At 65.8% G+C, this 21,293-nt stretch overlaps 1 protein-coding gene across 1 annotated transcript; it reads left to right on the forward strand.

The window, feature by feature from the left end:
• Window positions 1-452: 452 nt before the first annotated feature.
• CIC (capicua transcriptional repressor) lies at window positions 453-20,751 on the forward strand (the record flags this gene model as incomplete). Its single annotated transcript, XM_065654580.1, is given in 29 exon segments — window positions 453-1,110; window positions 1,113-1,255; window positions 1,257-1,499; window positions 1,501-1,690; window positions 1,693-1,760; window positions 1,763-2,069; window positions 2,071-2,394; window positions 2,447-2,535; window positions 2,538-2,595; window positions 7,375-7,524; window positions 7,932-8,106; window positions 8,242-8,278; window positions 8,281-8,364; window positions 9,190-9,372; window positions 9,926-10,082; window positions 10,653-10,801; window positions 11,177-11,201; window positions 11,260-11,388; window positions 11,467-11,552; window positions 11,936-12,572; window positions 12,669-12,772; window positions 12,846-13,053; window positions 13,395-13,685; window positions 13,931-14,181; window positions 14,276-14,448; window positions 17,654-17,805; window positions 18,342-18,467; window positions 19,440-19,571; window positions 20,418-20,751. Coding segments are annotated over 29 exon segments (5,586 nt in total), but the record flags the coding sequence as incomplete, so codon positions are not given.
• Window positions 20,752-21,293: the final 542 nt, after the last annotated feature.

A 21,293-nucleotide genomic window follows, 5' to 3' on the forward strand; every position in this document is an offset into this window, starting at 1 on the left:
GGCGGCGCCGCAGGGTACCGGGGGGCGGGGGGGGAGGGGGGAAAAACGCTCGAAATGGGGGGGGGGGGAGGGGCCCGGAGACCCCGGGTGGGGGCGGGGGCTGGGGGGGCGGGGGTGACGTGTCACCCCCCCAGGGTCCCGCTGAAAGGGCCCGTGCCCCCCGGTTTGGGGGGGGGTGGGGGTCCCCGCCCTAATTTTGATCCCCACCCCCCCCAAATTGTGACACCCCCCCCCACACACAAAGTGTCACCCCCCCCCCCCCCCTGTAATTTGGGGGGTCCTGACCTCCTGCCCCTCCCCCCCCCTCCAGGGACCCCGAGATTTTGGGGGTGTCCCTCCCCTCCCCCGGTTGTCACCCCATGGGGGGTATGGGGGGGCGTGGCCTCGGAGTCCCCGCCCCCTTTGACCCCCCCTCCCCCCTTCCCCCCCCCCCAGGACGATGAAACCCGCGCGCAAACCCGGCGGCTCCGCCCCTCCCCCCGCCCCCCGCCCCAACCCCCCCCGAGACGCGGGGGGGGGGGGGGAGGGGCCGAGAACGACCCCGAAGACCCCGCCCCCTCCCCCTCCCCCCTCCCCCAGGACGCCCCTCCCCCCCGTCCCCCCACCCCAGCCGCAAAACCGCCACCTTCAAATCCCGACCCCCCCGCAAGAAAAACCCCCAGCCCGGCGAATCCAGCGGCTGCTCCAGCACCGACACGGCCTCCGAACACTCGGCCGACGACGAGGGGGGCGGGGCCGCGGCCACGCCCTCGGACGCCCCGCCCCCTCCCCCCGGCGGCGCCGGCGACGCTGCCGACGACGCCATCGCCCGCTGGCGCGCGCGGCGCCTCCTGCTGCTCCGCGACGGCGTCTTCCGCCCGGCGGCCGCCCGGCAGCTGCGCCGCGGGGGGCGCGAGCTCGGCGTCCATTGGCCGGCGAGCGGCAAATCACCTTCGTGGAGGTGGGGGAGGGGCCGGAGGGCGGGGGCGACGGCGGCGGCGCCGACCCCCCGGCGCTCATCGATGGACGTCACGCCCCCGCCGGGCGCCGTGGGGGTGGGCTCGGCGGTTTGCGCCCGCCTGGACGGGGGCGACGCCGTTTACCGGCCGGGGACGGTGACGGAGGTCAGCGCCCACCCCCCTCCTTCCGGGTGCGCTTGGCCCCGCCCACCGCCCCGGCCACGCCCGTTTGGGTGCCGCGCGCCGGGCTCCGCCTCCTGCGCCCCGCCCGCCCGGAGCCGCGCGCGCAGGATCCTGCCGACGGTATCAAAAGCGCGACGGACGCTCCGCGAGACGGTGAAACGTTCCCCGCGCGGCTCGAGGAACCGGCCGACGAATCGCGGACGGCGCCGCCTTCCCGCCCGCCCGCGGCCGATCGCCGCCTCGCCCGCCGCCCCGCCCACCCCGCCCCACCCCAAGTACAAGAAGGGGGACGTGGTCTGCACCCCCAACGGCATCCGCAAGAAGTTCAACGGGAAGCAGTGGCGGCGCCTCTGCTCCCGCGACGGCTGCACCAAAGAGGTCCCAGCGCCGCGGGTTCTGCTCCCGCCACCTCTCCCTGCGCACCAAGGAGCTCGAGGGCGCCGGGGGGGACAAGCTGGCCCCTCCCCCGCGCCGCCGCGCCGCCCCTCCCCCGCACGACTACGAGTGGGACGAGACGTCGCGGGAGAGCGAGGCGGGGGGAGGGGCGCGCCTGCCCCCCTCCCCCACCCGCCCACCCCCCAGGACCTTTCGCGCTTCGAGTTCGACGAGTGCGAGGCCGCCGTGATGCTGGTGTCGCTGGCGGGGGGGGGTCGCGCTCGGGGACCCCCAGCTTCTCGCCGGCCTCCACCCAGTCGCCCTTCTCCCCCGCCCCCTCCCCCAGCCCCTCCCCCCTCTTCGGCTTCCGCCCCGCCAACTTCAGCCCCGTCTCCCCCTCCCCCCGCGCCAGGGGGCGCCACTTGAGCGCCGGGACCCCCCGCCTGGGGGGGGGAGGGGAAGGCCTGAGCCCCCCCCCGCCGCCGCCGCCCCCGCCGCCCCCCCGGCCCCGCCCCCCGTCCGGGGTCCCGCCCCCTTTCCAAAGCTTCACGGTGCCGCTCAGCCCCGGGAAGCGCAAGCCCGACCCCTCCCCCCCAGGAGGAGGCCGGGGGAGGGGCGGCGGCGGCTGGGGAGGGGCGGGGGGGGGTTTCCGCGCCCTCTCCCCCGCTCTACCCCCCCCGCTCGCCCGCGGGTTTGACCTCCGACCCCGGGCCGGGGGCGCGGCGCGTGCCGCCCATCCCCCGCGGCTCCCCCGTCATCGTCCGCAACCCCGACATCCCCGACCCCGCCCCCCCGCGGCCCCGCCCCCTCGGCCCCGCCCCGCCCCCGCGGCCCCTCCCCCGCACCCCTTGGCCGCCCCCGTCCCCACGCGGCTCCGCCCTCGCCCCGCCCCCCCGTGGCCCCGCCCCCCTGGCCCCGCCGGCCAATCCCGAGCGGGGGGGCCGCCGCAGCCCCGCCCCCCCCTGCCCCACCCCCACCCTCCCGCCGCGCCTTTCCACCCCTCCCCGCCGCCCTCCTGCCCTTGTTGGTGCCGCCTGGAGATTTCGGGGCCCCCCGGCCCCCCCCCGCAAGGAGATCGTCATGGGCAGACCCGGGACAGGTAGGGGGCGGGGCCACGGGGTGGGGGCGGGGCCAAGGGGAGGGGGCGGGGCCAAGGGGTGGGGGCGGGGCCAAGGGGAGGGGGCGGGGCCAAGTGGGGGGCGGGGCTAATGGGGGGCCATGGGGGCGGGGTCATAAGGGTGGGACAAGGGGGTGGGGCCAAGGGGGTTATGGGGGAAGCGGGGGGAGGGGCCAAGGGGGTGGGTGTGGCCAGGGGGCGGGGCCATGGGCGGGGCCAAGGGGGGGCGGGACCAATGGGGTGTGGGGAGGGGCTGCGCGAGGTCACTGTGAGGTCATTGGGGTCGCGGTGACGTCGTGATGACATCACGGGTGGGTCGCGGGGGTCGCGACCTTACGGTGACGTCAGCAGCACGGGGTGCGGTGATGTCATTGATGATGTCACAGCCGTCCCGGGGCGGGGGGGGGGTGTGTGATTGCATCGCAGTGACGTCATAGCGACGTCACAGCCGAGCAGGCGCGGGGTTATTGCGTCACAGCGAGGTCGTGGCGCGGCCATGGTGACGTCAGAGCTGTCCCAGGGCCTGTCGCGGGTTTATTGCGTCACCGTGACGTCACGGATGCGTCACGGCCGCCGCGGGGCGGGGCTTAGCCAGGGGGCGGGGCTTGGCCGGGGGCGGGGCTTAGCGAGTGGGCGGGCCGGGTGCAGAGGCGCCGCCGCGCAGGGATTGGTCAGAACCCGCGGGCCTCATTTGCATGCGAGCGCCGCGCAGGGATTGGTCAGATGCCTCCTTAATTTGCATGTGAGCGCCGGCAGGGATTGGCCAGAAATCGCCCTCATTTGCATGCGAGCGCCGGGCAGGGATTGGCCAGAACCGTCTCCCCTGCTTGCATGCGATTGGCCAGAAAATCGCCCTCATTTGCATGCGAGCGCCGGCAGGGATTGGCCAGAACGCCGCCCTCATTTGCATGCGAGCGCCGGGCACGGATGGCCAGGAAATCGCCCTCATTTGCATGCGAGCGCCGGCAGGGATTGGTCTAAGCGTTCCTCATTTGCATACGAGCGGGCGGCGCCCAATGGCGCTGCGGCGGCGCGGTGGGCGTGGCTTGCGCGGCGGGGCGGGCTTTGCGGTGGGCGGGGCTTAGCGGGGGGGGGTTGGCGGGAGAAGCGGAGTTGGGAGGGGGGGGTGGGGGGGGCGCCCTTTGGTGCGCGGGCGGCGGCCCCGGAACCTCCCGGTCCGCGGTTCGGGTCCCGGCTCCGCCTCGTCCCGGACCCCGCAGCCCGGCCCCTCCCCGGCCGGGGCGGGCTCGGTTCGGGGGGAGGATCCCGGGCGGCGGTCGCGGCCGCGGGGGCTGGAAGGAGCGGAGCGGGGGCCGCTCCCGCCATGTCCGCCGCCGCCTGCCCCCCGCGGGCCCGCGCAGAGGCCTCGGCATGTTCGGTCAGTGCGGGGGCCGGGGCGTGTGGAACGCGGGTTCGTGGGGAGGTCCGGGGGGTTGTGGGGAGGTCCGGGGGTTGTGAGGGGCAAATGGGGGTTGTGAGGGGATGTGGGGTTTGTGAGGAGATTTGGGGTTTGTGAGGGGATGTGGGGGTTGTGAGGGGATCTGGGGTTTCATGAGGAGATTTGGGGTTTGTGAGGGGATGTGGGGGTTGTGAGGGGATCTGGGGTTTCATGAGGAGATATTGGGGGTTTGTGAGGAGATTTGGGGTTTGTGAGGGGATTTGGGGGTTTGTGAGGAGATTTGGGGGTTTGTGAGGAGATTTGGGGTTTGTGAGGGGATCTGGGGGTTGTGAGGGGTCTGGGGGTTTGTGAGGAGATTTGGGGTTTGTGAGGAGATTTGGGGTTTCATGAGATTTGGGGGTTGTGGGGAGGTCTGGGGGGTTGTGGGGAGATTTGGGGTTTGTGAGGAGATTTGAGGGGTTGTGAGGGGATCTGGGGGTTGTGAGGGGAAATGGGGGTTCATGAGGAGATTTGGGGGGTTTGTGAGGGGATCTGGGGGTTCATGAGGAGATTTGGGGGGTTGTGAGGGGGAAATGGGGGTTCATGAGGGAGATTTGGGGGGTTTGTGAGGAGATTTGGGGTTTCATGAGGAGATTTGGGGGTTTTGTGAGGGGATCTGGGGTTTGGCGGGAGATGTGGGGTTTGTGGGGAAATTTGGGAGTTTTGTGTGGAGATTTGGGGTTTTACGAGGGGATTTGGGGTTTGTGAGGAGATTTGGGGGTTGTGGGGAGATGTGGGGGTTGTGGGGGGAGGTCTGGGGGGTTGTGGGGAGATGTGGGGTTTGTGAGGGGATATGGGGGTTTGTGGGGAAATTTGGGGTTTGTGGGGAGAGTTGAGGGTTTGTGAGGGGATTGGGGGGGTTGTGGGGAGATTTGGGGTTTGCATGGAGATTTTGGGGCGTTTTGGGGGGATTGGGGGTTTCGTGAGGAGATTTGAGGGTTTTGTGAGGAGATTTGGGGGTTTTTTGGGGAGATTTGGGGGTTTTGTGAGAAGATTTGAGGTTTGTGTGGAAATTTGGGGTTGTGAGGGAGATTTGAGGGTTTGTGAGGGCATTTGAGGGTTTGGTGGGAGATTTGGGGTTTGTGAGGGGATTTGGGGTTTGACGAGGGGATTTGGGGGTTTTGTGTGGAAATTTGGGAGTTTTGTGTGGAGATTTGGGGTTTCATGAGATTTGGGGGTTTGTGGGGGGATTTGGGGGTTTGGTGGGAGATTTGGGGTTTGTGTCGAGATTTTGGGGGGATTTGGGGGTTTTGTGGAAATTTGGGGGTTTCGTGAGGGGATTTGGGGTTCGTGTGGGGATTTTGGGGCGTTTTGGTGGGGTTTGGGGGTTTTGTGAGGAGATTTGGGGGTTTTGTGTGGAAATTGGGGGTTTGTGAGGAGATTTGGGGGTTTGTGAGGGGATTTGGGGGCGTTTTGGGGGGATTTGGGGTTTGTGTGAAGATTTTAGGGGGATTTGGGGTTTTTGTGTGGAAATTTGGGGGTTTTGTGAGGGGATTTGGGGTTCGCGAGGGGATTTGGGGATTTTGTGGAAATTTGGGGTTTTGTGAGGGGATTTGGGGTTTGTGAGATTTTGGGGCGTTTTGGGGGGATTTGGCGGTTTTGTGTGGAAATTTGGGAGTTTTGTGCGGAGATTTGGGGATTTGTGTGAAGATTTGGGTTTCATGAGGGGATTTGGGGGTTTCGTGTGGAAATTTGGGAGTTTTGTGTGGAGATTTGGGGGTTTCTGAGGAGATTTTGGGGCATTTTTGGTGGGATTTGGGGGTTTCGTGCGGAAACTGGGGATTTGTGAAGAGATTTTTGGGTTTCATGACGTAATTTGGGGTTTTGTGGAGATTTGGGGCGTTTTGGGGGGTCTGGGGGTTTTGGGCAGTTGGATGAAGGAACGTTGGGGCGTTTCTAACGAGATTTGGGGTTCGTGTGGAAATTTTGGGGGGTTCTGAGGGGGTTTGGGGGTTATAAGGAGGATTTGGGGCATTTTGAGCGGTTTTGGGGCTTTTCTGTGGAGATTTGGGGTTTGTGATGGGATTTGGGGGCATTTTGAGGGGATTTGGGGCTTTTGTGGAGTTTTGGGGGATTTTGAGTGAATTCGCGTTTTTTTGTGTGGAGATTTTGGGGCGTTTTGAGAGGATTTGGGGTTTCTAAGGAGATTTTTGGGGTGTTTCGGGGGGATTTGGGACTTTTCTGTGGGGATTTTGGATTTATAACAAAATTTTGGGGTGTTCTGAGGGGATTTGGGGTTTATAAGGAGATTTTTGGGGCTTTATGAGAGGATTTGGGGCGTTTTGAGGGGATTCGGGGTTCGCGAGCGGATTTTGGGGCCATAACGGGTTTTTGGGCGTTTTCCCGAGGAGATTTTGGGTCATTACGAGAGGATTTTGGGGCGTTCCGAAGAGATTTTGGGGGGTTTGGGGTGGATTTGTGAGAGAAATGGGGTTTTTTGGGCGTCGCGTTGAGATTTGGGGCTTTGTGCGGAGTTTCGGGAGCTGCGACGTGATTTTTGGGGAGATTCGGGGCGTTCCGAGGGGGTTTCGCGACAAGATCTTGGGTTTTGTGAAGGGATTTGGGGGGTTTTTTTTGAGGAGATTTGGGGATTTTTGAGGAGATTTTGGGGCTTCTGACCAGATTTGTGAGAGAACTTCGGGGTTTTGTGGCGTTTTGGGGGTTGTGTCGAGATTTGGGGTTTTTTTAGGGGCGTTTGGGGTTTTGTGGGGACGCGATATGGGGGGGGGGGGTGGGGGAGGGAATTTGGGGCCATTTGGGGAAATTTCAGCTTTGCGCCAGAATTTGTGCGGGAGCTGGAGCTTTTCTGAGGGGATTTGGGTGGATTTCGGGTGGTTTTGGGGGTTCGCGACCCCCACGTCGCGACGCTCCCATGACCCCCCCGTCGCGATATGTCGCGACATATCCTAATATGTCACGATTTATCCCAGTATATCGCGATATGTTGCGATGTATCCCCAATATTTCGCAACACGTCGTGGTGTATCCCAATATGCCGTGACGTATCCTGATACGTCGTGATATGCCGTGATGTATCCCCCAATATGTCACGACGTGTCACGACGTATCCCCCAATCCGTCGCGACGTATCCCCAATATGTCACGGCACGTCACAGCGTATGCCAACATGTCGTGACATATCCCAATATATCGCGACGTGTCGCGGCGTATCGTGACATATCGTGACCCTCAGGCCGCCCGACCCCCTCCCGGGACGCGCGGTGACATCACAGAGGGGGGGGCAGGGTTGGGGCTGCGCCCTTACGTCGCGATATGTCGCGATATGTCGCGATATGTCGCGATATATCGCGATACCCCCTTAGTGTGGACCAACGTGGAGCCGCGCTCGGTGCCCGTGTTCCCCTGGCACTCGCTCGTCCCGTTCCTGGCGCCCGGGCAGCCCGACCCGCCCCCGCAGCCCCCGCAGCCCCTGCAGCCCGTCACTCACCCGCCCCCAGCCAATCACAGCAAAGGTAACGCCCCCCCCACCTTAGACCCGCCCCCTTTGGACCCACCTCCTCCTGGCCCCGCCCCTTCCCCTTAGACCCACCCCCCTTAGTCCCACCCACTGGATCCCCTGGCCCCACCCCCTTTTCCCTCTGGCCCCGCCCCTTCCCCTTAGACCCGCCCCCCTGTAGTCCCGGCTATTGGACCCCCCCAGCCCCGCCCCCTTTGGGTCCCTTTCTTTTGGTCCCGCCCCCTCCCCATGTCCCCACCCCTCCCCCTTTGATCCCGCCCCCTTTGGCCCCTCCCCTCCAGTCCCCTCCCCCATCGGCCCCACCCCTCCCCTGGCTCCGCCCCCTTCCCTGGGTGGGGCATCCCCCAGTGGGCGGAGCCTCCCCCAGTGGGCGGAGCTTCCTCTCCCCCCGCCCCTTTCCAGAACCCCCCGAATCAGCGGCCGTGGCCCCGGAGCTGCCGGGGGGTCCCGAACCCGGACGTTGCGGCGGCGCCACCCGCCCCCCCAGCCCCCCCCCCGCCGCGCCCCCCAACCCCCCCGAGGAGGAGCCGCCCCACCCCCGCCCAGACAGCGAGACCGAGAGCGACCACGACGACGCGTGAGTCGCCCTTTTTTTCTTCTTTTTCGGGTCTCCCCCGCTCCCGATTTCTTTTTTTTTTTTTTTTTTTTTTTTGGGGGCGAATCGAGGCGTTTTTGTGTCTCTTTTGGGGTGAGTCTCCGCCGCCCCCTGCAGGTTCCTGTCGATCGTGGCGCCGGAGCTGCCGCTGCCCCCTGGAGGCCCGGGGGGAAACGCCGCACGCAGTCGCTCAGCGCCCTCCCCAAGGACGGCGACAAGGAGGGGCGGAGCCCCGGGAAGGTGGGCGTGGCCTCCGCGGGGGGCGGGGCTTCTCCCGGCCCCACCCTCCAACGCTCCTATTGGTTCGAGTGTCTGCCCCCATATGAGGGGCTGCCCCTTGGCCCCGCCCCCTTACGGGCGTGGCTTCTCCTGGCCCCACCCCCTAATGGTCCTATTGGTTCAAGTGCCCTTGTGCCCAATGGAGGGGACACCTCTCGGCCCCGCCCCCTTTGTGGGCGTGGCTTCTCCTGGCCCTGCCCCCTAATGCTCCTATTGGTTCGCGTGTCCTGGCACCCAAAGCAGGGGCTGCCCCTTAGCCCCGCCCCCTCGTGGGCGTGGCTTCTCCCGGCCCCGCCCCCCATGCTCCTAGTGGTTCGCGTGTCCTTGTGCCCAAAGGAGGGGCTGCCCCTTGTGGGTGTGGCCACTCTTGGCCCCGCCCCCTAATGCTCCTATTGGTTTGACTGTCCTTGCACCCAATGGAGGGGCCGCCCCCTGGCCCCGCCCCCTTGGGGGCGTGTCTGCCGTTCACCCCACCCCCTTGTGGGTGTGGCTACATCTGCCCCCGCCCCCAAAACGGTGCTTCTATTATCCTAAATTTTCTCCTCTTGCCACCAATAGGGGGTCCCCTTGTCCCCGCCCCCCGTGGGCGTGTCCCACTTAGACCCCACCCCTTGTGGGCGTGGCTACACATGGCCACGCCCCCCAACTCTTCCTCGTTATTGCCCTAAGGCTGCTCCTATTGCCACCAATGCCGGGTCCCCTTGTCCCCGCCCCCCCCGTGGGCGTGTCCCCCCATAACCCCGCCCCCCGGTGGGCGTGTCCGGCGCTGACCCCGCCCCCTTGCAGCGGGACAAGGACCACATCCGGCGGCCCATGAACGCCTTCATGATCTTCAGCAAGCGGCACCGGGCGCTGGTTCACCAGCGGCACCCGAACCAGGACAACCGCACGGTCAGCAAGATCCTGGGCGAGTGGTGGTACGCGCTGGGCGCCCGCGAGAAGCAGCAGTACCACGACCTGGCCTTCCAGGTACCCGGCCCGCGGTCCTGGGGGGGATTCGGGGGTCCCTGAGAGAGATTTGGGGGTTTTGGGGGGAGATTTGGGGGTCTCAGGGGGGTTTATGGGGAGATTTAGGGGTCTCAGGGGGCTCTCGGGGGGGATTTGGGGGTCTCAAGGGGGTTTGGGGGGGGATTTGGGGGTCCCTGGGGGTGATTTGGGGGTCCCTGGGGGGGTCCTGAGAGAGATTTGGGGGTCTCAAGGAGGTTTTTAGGGGGTTTTTGGGGTTTTGGTGACTCCGCAGTGCCCCCCACAAGTGAAGGAAGTTCAGGGGTTCATTAGGGGGTTTTTGGGTGTTATGAGAGGGTTTTTTTGGGGGGTTTTGGGGTCCCCGACGCGCGGCACACCCTGCAGGTGAAGGCGGCTCAGGGGGGTTCATTAGGGGGATTTTTGGGGGGATTTGGGGGGTTTTTGGTGACTCCACGGTGGCCCCCGCAGGTGAAGGCGGCTCAGGGGGGGTTATTAGGGTTTTTTGGGTGTTTTTTTGGGTGTTTTCGGGGTCCCCGACGCGCAGCGCCCCCCGCAGGTGAAGGAGGCGCACTTCAAGGCGCACCCCGACTGGAAATGGTGCAACAAGGACCGCAAGAAATCGAGTTCCGAGGGGGGGACGCGCGGCCCGGGGGGGCCCAAGGAGCCGCGGGAGCGAAGCGCGAGCGAGAGCGGCCCCCACAACCCCCCGGCGGGTAAGGGACCCAAAACCGCCCAGAAACACCCTGAAAACGGCAAAAATCGCCCCAGAAACAGCCAAAATCACCCAGAAACACCCTAAAAACGGCAAAAATCGCCCCCAAAACGGCAAAAGTCACCCCAGAAACAGCCAAAATCACCCAGAAACACCCCAAAACCGGCAAAAAGTCACCCCAAAACAGCACAAAATCACCTGAAATCACCCAGAAACACCCGAAAAATGGCACAGGACACCCCAAAACCAGCAAAAATCGCCCCAAAACCAGCACGAAATGCCCCCAAACCAGCCAAAATCACCCAGAAACACCCCAAAACCAACGCGGGATGCCCCGAAAATGGCAAAACTCACCCCAGAAACGGCCCAAATCCCCCCAAATCACCTGAAATCACCCCAAAAGCACCCGGATCACCCCAAAACCAGCCTGAAATGCTCCAAAACCAGCAAATCACCCCCAGACCACCCAAATCACCTGAACTCACCCCAGAAACACCCTGAATCACCCAAACCCGGCCCAAATCACCCCAAAACACCCCCTGACCCCCCCCTCTGACCCCTCCCCCCACAGGTGCCGACCCCCCCCCGGGGGTTCCCGAGGCCTCGGGGGTTCCCCCGGCGGGGGGGGGAGGGGCGGCCACGCCCCGGCCTCGGGCGTTTTCCCACAGCGGGGTGGAGGGGGCGGAGCCTCGCGGCCACGCCCTGCACGAGCTCAGCCAGGTGGGCGGGGCCTGCGGGTGGGCGGGGCCTGGGGGTGGGTGGGACAAATGGGGTGGGGCTGACGGACTGGGCGGGGCCTCGGGGGTGGGTGGGGACTGGGGGTTGGACATTGGAGGTGGGCGGGGCCTCCGGGGTGGGCGGGGCCTCGGGGGTGGGACTGGGGGCGTGGCCTGGGGATTCAGGGGTGGGTGGGGGTGTGGGCGGGGCTAAAGAGGGTGTGGGGCGGGAGTGGGCGTGTCCACCTTAGGGCGGGGCACTGTGGTGGGCGTGGCCGCGGGTGGGCGGGGCTTGGGGGCGATTGGGCCCGAGCGGGTGGGGCTGGCTGGGTGGGGCCGCCCCTCCCCCTTGACCTTTGCCCCCCGCCCCTCCCCCCAGCTGTGCTCACCCCCATTCGCCGCCTCCCGCGCGGGGGGGGAGGGGCGGGTCCCTGCCCCCCCCCCGCCGCCGCCCCTCCCCCCCCCGCGCCCCGCGGCGGCCCCGCCCCCCCGCGCCCCTCCCCCCCCCGCGGGGCGGGGCCAGCGAGGAGCTGACGAGCGACGAGGAGCGGATGGTGATTTGCGAGGAGGAGGGCGACGATGACGTCATCGGTGAGGCCACGCCCCCCTCCCCCATGCCCTCCCCCCCCATGCCGGGGTCACTCACCCCCCCCCTCCCCCCACCCCCAGATGACGGCTTCGCCCCTCCCCCCGCCGGGGACATCGACCTGAAATGCGGGGAGCGGGTCAGCGAGAGCGACAGCGACGACGAGCAGGTGGGGGAGGGGCGGGGGGAGGGGCGGGGGGAGGGGCGCGGTCACAGGGGGGTATTGGGGGGGGGGGATGTGGGGGGTTGGAGGGGGTGGGGGAGGGGCAAGAGTCGGGGGGGTCACGACTGGGGGGGCGGGGCATTGGGGGGTGGGGGAGGGGACACGGATCAGTGTGGGGGGAGGGGTGGAGGATGGGGGAAGGGGGGGAGGGGCAATGGGTCAGTGCGGGGGGAGGGGTCACAGATGGGGGGGGATGGGGGCCCCGGGGGGTGGGGGAGGGGTCACAGGTCCATGTGGGGGAGGGGCTGAGGGGTGTCTATGGGGTGGGGGGGTGGGGCTCCACGTGGCCCCTCCCCCCTCTCTGACCCCGCCCCTCCCCCCCATTCCAGCCCTTCCCCCGGAAGTTGTTCCCGCCGGCGCCCCCTCCCCCCCCGCCCCGCCCCCCCCCGGAGCTGGAGCCGCCCCTCCCCCACCCCCCGCCCCCCCCCCGCCGCAAACGGGCCGACAGCGCCGGGGGGGGAGGGGCGGCCGAGCTGGCGGCGGGGGGGGGAGGGGCGGGGGCGGCGGGAGGCGCTGCCCCTCCCCCTCCCATCCGCCCGGCCCCTCCCCCCCCCGCGCCGGGAGGGCGGGGCCACCCCCCCGCCGCGGGGGGAGGGGCGGGGGGCGGGGCGGGGGGAGGGGCGGGGCCGGGCCCCCCCCTGACCCTCCTGCCCCCCCCCGTGCAGTTCTTGGCCCAACCCCCCGGCGCGGGGGGGGGAGGGGCGGGGCCCAACGGGCCCCTCCCCCCGCTGGGCCTCCTCCAGGCCCCGCCCCCCCCGGCCAAGGCGGGAGGGGGAGGGGCCGGGGCCCCCCTGGCCCAGGTCCAGTACATCCTGCCCCCCCCGCCCCTCCCCCACGCTAAAGGGGGGGCCCCCGGCGCCGCCCCTCCCCCCCCGAGCCCCGCCCCCGCCCTGCACTTCGCCCTCCCCTCCCCCACCAACGGGAAGGGCGCCTCCCCCGCCGCGGCCGCCGGCTCCGCCCCCAAAGGTAGGAGCTGGGGGGAGGGGCGGGGCGGGGGGAGGGGCCGGGTCGGAGGGGGTGTGGCCGCCCCTCCCCCACTGACCCCGCCCTCCCGTCCCCCAGCCCCTCCCCCCGCCCCCCTCCTCCCCGGGAAGGTGCTGGTTCCCGTGGCCCCGCCCCCCGGCCCCGCCCGCCCGCCCTTTGCCGCGGCCCCGCCCCCCGGAAAGGTACGTGCCGCCCCTCCCCCCACGGCCCCCTTTTCCCCTCCCCCACCCCCACTAACGCCCCCTCCCCCCCCAGATCATCCAGCTGAGCCCCGCGGGGGGGGGCGGGGCCGGGGGGGGCGGGGCCGGGGCGGGGCCGCCGCCCAAGGTGCTGCTCCCCTCCCCCGCCCGCATCGCCTACGTGCACCCTGCCCCTCCCCCCGCCGCCCCTCCCCCCGCCGCCGCCGCCGCCGCCGCCCCTCCCCCACCCACCGCCGCCTTCGTGGGGTTCACGCTGCTGCCCGGTGAGGGGGGAGGGGCCAAGGGCTGGGGGAGGGGCCAAGGGGTGGGGGAGGGGCGGGGGAATGATGGGGCTCAATGGGCCTGGGGGAGGGGTTGGGAAGAAGGAGGTAAATGGGGGGGGGAGGGGTTGATGGGGCGGGGGAGGGGCCCGCGGCGGGGGGAGGGGCCAATGGGAGGGAACGGGGTGAAGGGGGAGGGAGGGGTAAAGGGGGGGTGGGGGAGGGGCTGGGGGAAGGGTGGGGGGTGGGAGCTCAATGGGGGCTGGGGGAGGGGCCGATGGGGTGGGGGAGGGGCCAACAGGGGGCGGGGGCAAATGGGGAGCTGACCCCGCCCCTCCCCCCAGGGCAGAGCCCCCTGCTGGCCCCCGCCCCCCCCCTGCCCCCCCCCCAGCTGCCGCCTCCCCCCTCCGGGGGTCCCGTCTTGGCCGCCATCTACCCCGGCCCCGCCCCTTCCGGCTCCGCCCCCCGGGCTCCACCCCCGCCCCTGGATTGGTCTACAGCATGGCGGGAACCGCCCCCGCCGCAGCCCCGCCCATCCTGCCCAAGGGCGGCCCCGCCCCCCAGGGGGCGCCAGGTAGAGGGGGCGGGGCTTGGGGGGGCGGGGCCACAGGAGACAGGGGCAGGGAGGGGGCGTGGTCGAGCGAGGGGGCGGGGCTAACATGGGGGTGAGGTTTGTGGGGAGGGCTGTGGCTGAGGGGGCGGGGTTTAAAAAGTGGGCGGGGCTAAAGGGCAGGTGGGTTTATGGGGAAGGGGTGGGGCCATGGGGGCGGGGCTAGACGGGGGCATGGCTGAAGGGGGCGTGGCTCTGGGAAGCAGGCAGGGCTGCATATGTAAATGAGGGGGGGCGGGGCGTGTCCTGACGCGGCCCCTCCCCCCGCAGCCCCCCTGGCGTTCCCGCCCCGCCCCCCCCGGCCCCCCCCCAAGCCCCCCCAGAAGGTCAAGGCCGCCGTGGCCTCCATCCCCATTGGCTGCTACGAGGGGCCGCCCCGCCCCCCGCCTGACCCCGCCCCGCCCCCCGCCCCTCCCCCCGCCTCCTCCCCTCCCCCCCCCGCCGCCCCTCCCCCACCCCCCGCCGCTCCCCCCTCCCCCCCCAGCGAGGAGGCTCCGCCCAGCCCCGCCCCCGCCGAGCCGGTGAGTCGCCCCTCCCCCCCCACTTAATCCCCTTCCGTTCATTAAACCTGTAATCAATCAATTAACACGCGCCCCCCCACCCCCCCCCGCCCAGGCCAAGTTCCCCGAGTGGCGCCCGGAGCCGCCCCCCCCCGCCGGCCCCGCCCCCTCCTCGCCCGGCCCCGCCCCCTCTCAGGCCCCGCCCCCCGCGGCCCCGCCCCCCCCCGAGGGGAAGAAGCAGAAAGTGCGGCCGCCCCCCCTCAAGAAAACCTTCGACTCGGTGGACAAGTGAGCGGGGGCGGGGCCTGCGGGGGGCGGGGCCGGGGAGGGGGCGTGGCCTGCGGGGGCGGGGCCGGGGAGGGGGCGGGGCCTGCGGGGGGCGGGCCCTGGGGCCTTAAAGGCTTTAAAATGCAGATCTGGGGGTGGGGATTGGGGAGGGGGCGTGGTCTGGGGAGGGGCGGGGTTTGGGAGGGGGCGTGGCCTGGGGAGGGGGCGGGGTGTTGCTGTTGGGGTGAATTGGGGCGTTTTGGGGTCCTGTGCCTGGGGGTTTCCAGGGGCAGCTTGGGGGCAGGTTAAGGTCAGTCGGGGGTTGATTTTGGGGTGGATTCCGGGGCTTTAGGGTCCTTTGGGAGGTGGATTTCGAGAGGCAGTTTGGGGCTCACTTGGGGGTAAATTCTGGGGTTTTAGGGTCCTTTGGGAGGTGGATTTCGAGGGGCAGTTTGCGGCAGCTTCGGCTGGGTTTGGGGCTCATTTTGGGGTAAATTCTCGGGTTTTAGGGTCCTTTCGGAGGTGGATTTCAAGGGGCAGTTTGGGGCAGTTCGGGGGCAGTTTCAGACTCATTTTGGGGCTCATTTTGGGGTAAATTCCGGGGTTTTAGGGTCCTTTGGGAGGTGGATTTCGAGGGGCAGTTTGGGGCTCATTTTGCGGTAAATTCCGGGGCTTTAGGGTCCTTTCGGAGGTGGATTTCGAGGGGCAGTTTGGGGCTCATTTTGGGTCAAATTCCAGGGTTTTAGGGTCCTTTCGGAGGTGGATTTCGAGGGGCAGTTTGGGGCTCATTTTGGGTCAAATTCCGGGGCTTTAGGGTCCTTTCGGAGGTGGATTTCGAGGGGCAGTTTGGGGCTCATTTTGGGTCAAATTCCAGGGTTTTAGGGTCCTTTGGGAGGTGGGTTTCGAGGGGCAGTTTGGGGCTCATTTTGGGTCAAATTCCGGGGTTTTAGGGTCCTTTGGGAGGTGGATTTCGAGGGGCAGTTTGGGGCTCATTTTGGGGTAAATTCCGGGGTTTTAGGGTCCTTTCGGAGGTGGATTTCGAGGGGCAGTTTGGGGCTCATTTTGGGTCAAATTCCGGGGTTTTAGGGTCCTTTCGGAGGTGGATTTCGAGGGGCAGTTTGGGGCTCATTTTGGGTCAAATTCCGGGGCTTTAGGGTCCTTTCGGAGGTGGATTTCGAGGGGCAGTTTGGGGCTCATTTTGGGTCAAATTCCGGGGCTTTAGGGTCCTTTCGGAGGTGGATTTCAAGGGGCAGTTTGGGGCTCATTTTGGGGTAAATTCCGGGGTTTTAGGGTCCTTTCAGAGGTGGATTTCGAGAGGCAGTTTGGGGCTCATTTTGGGGTAAATTCTCGGGTTTTAGGGTCTTTTCGGAGGTGGATTTCGAGGGGCAGTTTGGGGCTCATTTTGGGGTAAATTCCGGGGCTTTAGGGTCCTTTCGGAGGTGGATTTCGAGGGGCAGTTTGGGCTGGGTTTGGGGCTCATTTTGGGTCAAATTCCGGGGCTTTAGGGTCCTTTCGGAGGTGGATTTCGAGGGGCAGTTTGGGGCTCATTTTGGGTCAAATTCCGGGGCTTTAGGGTCCTTTTGGAGATGGATTTTGAGGGGCAGTTTGGGGGAGTTTGGGGCTCATTTTGGGTCAAATTCCAGGGTTTTAGGCTCCTTTCGGAGGTGGATTTCGAGGGGCAGTTTGGGGCTCATTTTGGGTCAAATTCCGGGGCTTTAGGGTCCTTTCGGAGGTGGATTTCAAGGGGCAGTTTGGGGCTCATTTTGGGGTAAATTCCGGGGTTTTAGGGTCCTTTCGGAGGTGGATTTCGAGGGGCAGTTTGGGGCTCATTTTGGGTCAAATTCCGGGGCTTTAGGGTCCTTTCAGAGGTGGATTTCGAGAGGCAGTTTGGGGCTCATTTTGGGGTAAATTCTCGGGTTTCAGGGTCTTTTCGGAGGTGGATTTCGAGGGGCAGTTTGGGGCTCATTTTGGGGTAAATTCCGGGGCTTTAGGGTCCTTTCGGAGGTGGATTTCGAGGGGCAGTTTGGGGCTCATTTTGGGGTAAATTCCGGGGCTTTAGGGTCCTTTCGGAGGTGGATTTCGAGGGGCAGTTTGGGGCTCATTTTGGGTCAAATTCCAGGGTTTTAGGGTCCTTTGGGAGGTGGGTTTCGAGGGGCAGTTTGGGGCTCATTTTGGGTCAAATTCCGGGGCTTTAGGGTCCTTTGGGAGGTGGATTTCGAGGGGCAGTTTGGGGCTCATTTTGGGTCAAATTCCGGGGCTTTAGGGTCCTTTCGGAGGTGGATTTCGAGGGGCAGTTTGGGGCTCATTTTGGGTCAAATTCCAGGGTTTTAGGGTCCTTTCGGAGGTGGATTTCGAGGGGCAGTTTGGGGCTCATTTTGGGTCAAATTCCGGGGCTTTAGGGTCCTTTCGGAGGTGGATTTCGAGGGGCAGTTTGGGGCTCATTTTGGGTCAAATTCCGGGGCTTTAGGGTCCTTTCAGAGGTGGATTTCGAGAGGCAGTTTGGGGCTCATTTTGGGGTAAATTCTCGGGTTTCAGGGTCTTTTCGGAGGTGGATTTCGAGGGGCAGTTTGGGGCTCATTTTGGGGTAAATTCCGGGGCTTTAGGGTCCTTTCGGAGGTGGATTTCGAGGGGCAGTTTGGGGCTCATTTTGGGGTAAATTCCGGGGCTTTAGGGTCCTTTCGGAGGTGGATTTCGAGGGGCAGTTTGGGGCTCATTTTGGGTCAAATTCCAGGGTTTTAGGGTCCTTTGGGAGGTGGGTTTCGAGGGGCAGTTTGGGGCTCATTTTGGGTCAAATTCCGGGGCTTTAGGGTCCTTTGGGAGGTGGATTTCGAGGGGCAGTTTGGGGCTCATTTTGGGTCAAATTCCGGGGCTTTAGGGTCCTTTCGGAGGTGGATTTCGAGGGGCAGTTTGGGGCTCATTTTGGGTCAAATTCCAGGGTTTTAGGGTCCTTTCGGAGGTGGATTTCGAGGGGCAGTTTGGGGCTCATTTTGGGTCAAATTCCGGGGCTTTAGGGTCCTTTCGGAGGTGGATTTCGAGAGGCAGTTTGGGGCTCATTTTGGGGTAGATCCCGGGGTTTTAGGGTCCTTTCGGAGGTGGATTTCGAGAGGCAGTTTGGGGCTCATTTTGGGTCAAATTCCGGGGTTTTAGGGTCCTTTCGGAGGTGGATTTCGAGGGGCAGTTTGGGCTGGGTTTGGGGCTCATTTTGGGTCAAATTCCGGGGTTTTAGGGTCCTTTCGGAGGTGGATTTCGAGGGCCGCTTTGCCGAGCTCCCCGAGTTCCGGCCCGAGGACGCGCTGCCCTCGCCCACGCTGCAGGCGCTGGCCACGTCCCCCCGCGCCATCCTGGGCAGCTACCGCAAGAAGCGCAAGAACTCCAACGGTAACGGCAACTTTGGGGCAATTTGCGGCAATTTGGGGAATTTGGGGGAATTTGGGGGTTTTTGGGGTGATTTGTGCTGTTTTGGGTGATGTTTTGGGGACTTTTTTGGGGTTTCTTGGGGTTATTTTGGGGCTGATTTGGGGCCGGTCTCGGGGTGGGTTTTGGGGTCATTTTGTGCTGGTTTGGGGCCATTTGGGGGTTTTCTTTGGGTCATTTTTGGGCTGATTTGGGGCCATTTGGGTTCAGTTTTGGGTGGATTTCGGTCGGTTTCGGGGTCATTTTGGGGCCGTTTTGGGGAGGCAGAGGGTGGAATTTTCGGGTGGATTTTGGGGCCATTTGGGTTCAGTTTTTGGGTGGATTTTGGGTGGATTTTGGGACCATTTGGGTTCAGTTTTTGGGCGGATTTGGGGCAATTTTGGGACCGTTTGGGTTCAGCTTTGGATGGATTTGGGCGGTTTTAGGGCCATTTTGGTCCCCGGGGGATGTGGGGTGGAATTTTCGGGTGAATTTGGGTGATTTTGGGCGCGTTTCCGCAGACGGGGACCCCGAGGACCCCGGGTCGCCCAAGCGCCGCCTGCGCCGCCGCTCCAGCTGCGGCTCCGAGCCCAACACCCCGAAAAGCGCCAAGTGCGAGGGCGACGTCTTCACCTTCGAGCGGCCCGGTGAGGGGGACCCCGAAATCTGGGGGGTCCCCACCTTCCTATGGGGGCTTTGGGGGGAGATTTGGGGGGGAAATGGGTCAGAAACGGGGGTTTTGGGGGCATTTGGGGGGCTGGGGGGTCACCCCGTTATTGTTTGGGGGTGGCCCCATCAGATTATTGGGGGGACCGCAAAATTTGGGGGGGTTTGGGGGGGTCCCCACCTTCCTATGGGGGGTTTTGGGGGGAGATTTGGGGGGAAATGGGTCAGAAATGGGTTATTTGGGGTCACCCCATTATTATTTGGGGGTGGCCCATTTGGTTTATGGGGGGGACCCCGAAATCTGGAGGGGTCTGGGGGGGTCCCCACCTTCCTATGGGGGGTTTTGGGGGGGATTTGGGGGAAAATGGGTCAGAAATGGGGGATTTGGGGTCACCCCATTATTATTTGGGGGTGTCCTAGTCTGTTCATTGGGGGACCCCAAAACTTGGGGGGTCGCCCTGGTATTTTAGGGAGATTTGGGGGTTTTCCCCCTTTCCCAGGGGTGATTTTTGGGGGGATTTTGCTCAGAAAAGGGGATTTTTTGGGTTCAGTTTTGGGTGGATTTTGAGCAATTTTGGGGCTGTTTGGGGTCAGTTTTTGGGGGGATTTCGGGCAGTTTTGGAGCCGTTTGGGGTCAGTTTTTGGGTGGATTTTGGGCAGTTTTGGTGCCATCTGGGTTCAGTTTCGGGTGGATTTTGGGGGTTTTTGGGGCAGTTTTGATCCCCGGGGCAGCGGCGGGTTCAGTTTTTGGGGGGATTTTGGGGCCATTTGGGGCCGTTTTGGGCAGTTTTGTTCCCCAGGGTGGCAGCGGGTTCAGTTTTGGGGTGGATTTGGGGGTTTTTGGGGTGGATTTGGGGCGGTTTTGGTCCCCGGGGCGGCGTCAGGTTCAGTTTTGGGGCGGATTTGGGGGTTTTGGGGCGCGGGGACTCACCGCTGGGGCGGATTTGCCGCAGGGGGGGACGGGGACGACGTCCTGGGGGAGCTGGAGTTCGAGAAGGTGCCGTTCTCGTCGCTGCGCCGCACGTTGGACCAGCGGCGGGCGCTGGTCATGCAGCTGTTCCAGGAGCACGGCTTCTTCCCCTCCGGTGCGCTGGAACGGGGCAAAAACACCCAGAATGAGGCAAAAACGCGCGTGGGGCGGAGCGGGGAGGGGGCGGGGGGCCGAATGGGCCCAAAGTGGGGGGGGAAATGGCCCAAAGTGGGGGGAAATGGGCTCCCCCTGTCCCCCTGTCCGTCCCTAACACCCCCTGTCCCCGTCTGTCCCCCTGTCCATCTCTAAGACCCCCTGTCCTCTGTCCGTCCCCGACGCCCAATGTCCCCCTGTCCCCATGTCCCCCTGTCCGTCCCCAACACTCGCTGTCCCCCTGTCCATCCTAACTCCCAATGTCCCCCTGTCCATCCCTGATGCCCAATGTCCCCTGTCTGTCCCCAGCCCCAATGTCCCCCTGTCCATCCCTGACACCCCCTGTCCGTCCAGCCCCAATGTCCACTGTCTGTCCCCCTGTCTGTCCCGCTGTCCCTCTGTCCGTCCCTAACACCCCTTGTCCCCGTCTGTCCCCCTGTCCATCTCTAAGACCCCCTGTCCCCTGTCCGTCCCTGACGCCCAATGTCCCCCTGTCCCCATATCCCCCTGTCCCCATGTCCCCCTGTCCCCCTGTCCGTTCCACTGTCCCCTGTCTGTCCCCAACATCCCCTGTCCCCCTGTCCATCCTAACTCCCAATGTCCCCGTCTGTCCCTGACGCCTGCTGTCCCCCTGTCCGTCCCCAACTCCCGCTGTCCCCCTGTCCGTCCCCAACACCCGCTGTCCCCCTGTCCATCCTAACTCCTGCTGTCCCCCTGTCCGTCCCCAACTCCCGCTGTCCCCCTGTCCATCCTAACACCCGCTGTCCCCCTGTCCATCCTAACTCCCGCTGTCCGTCTGTCCGTCCAGCCCAGGCCACGGCCGCGTTCCAGTCGCGCTTTGCCGACATCTTCCCCACCAAGGTGTGTCTGCAGCTCAAGATCCGCGAGGTCCGCCAGAAGATCATGCAGGCGGCCACGCCCCCCGACCACGCCCCGCCCCCCGACCACGCCCCGCCCCCCGATCACGCCCCGCCCCCCGAGCCGGCCCCGCCCCCCGAGCCCTCCGACTCCGCCCCCGCCGCCGAAGCTCCGCCCACCTCCCCGCCGGGGGGCGGGGCCCGCTGAGCATTCCAAGCCCCGCCCCGCGGGAAAAGGGGGCGGGGCCGGGGGCGGGGCTTTCCATAAAAGGTCTTTGGCGTGCTGGCCCCGCCCTCATGTCTGTGATTGGCTGGCGGGGGGGAGGGGGCGGGGTGAAGGGGGGATATGGGGAGGGGGACACGGGGACACCCTGGGGACACCACAGGGGTGGCACGGGGACACCCTTGGGGACACAGGGATGATGTGGGGACACCACAGAGACACGGTGGGTACACAGGGACACCCTGGGGACACCAGGACACCCTTGGGGACACCCTTGGGGACACAGGGACACCCTGGGGACACCACAGGGGTGGCACAGGGACACGATGGGGACACGGGGACACCCTTGGGGACACAGGGACACCCCGGGGACTCCACAGGGGTGGCACAGGGACACATGGACACTGTGGGGACACCATAGGGTGGCACAGGGACACATGGGGACATCAGGACACCCTGGGGACACCATAGGGGTGGCCTAGGGACACATGGGCACCGTGGGGACACCATGGGGACACAGTGGGAACACCATAGGGTGGCACAGGGACATGATGGGGACAGCATGGGGACACCACAGGGGTGGCACAGGGACATGATGGGGACA

The sequence above is a fragment of the Caloenas nicobarica genome, chromosome 34 (assembly GCF_036013445.1).
Source record: "Caloenas nicobarica isolate bCalNic1 chromosome 34, bCalNic1.hap1, whole genome shotgun sequence".
Taxonomy (NCBI): Eukaryota; Metazoa; Chordata; class Aves; order Columbiformes; family Columbidae; genus Caloenas; species Caloenas nicobarica.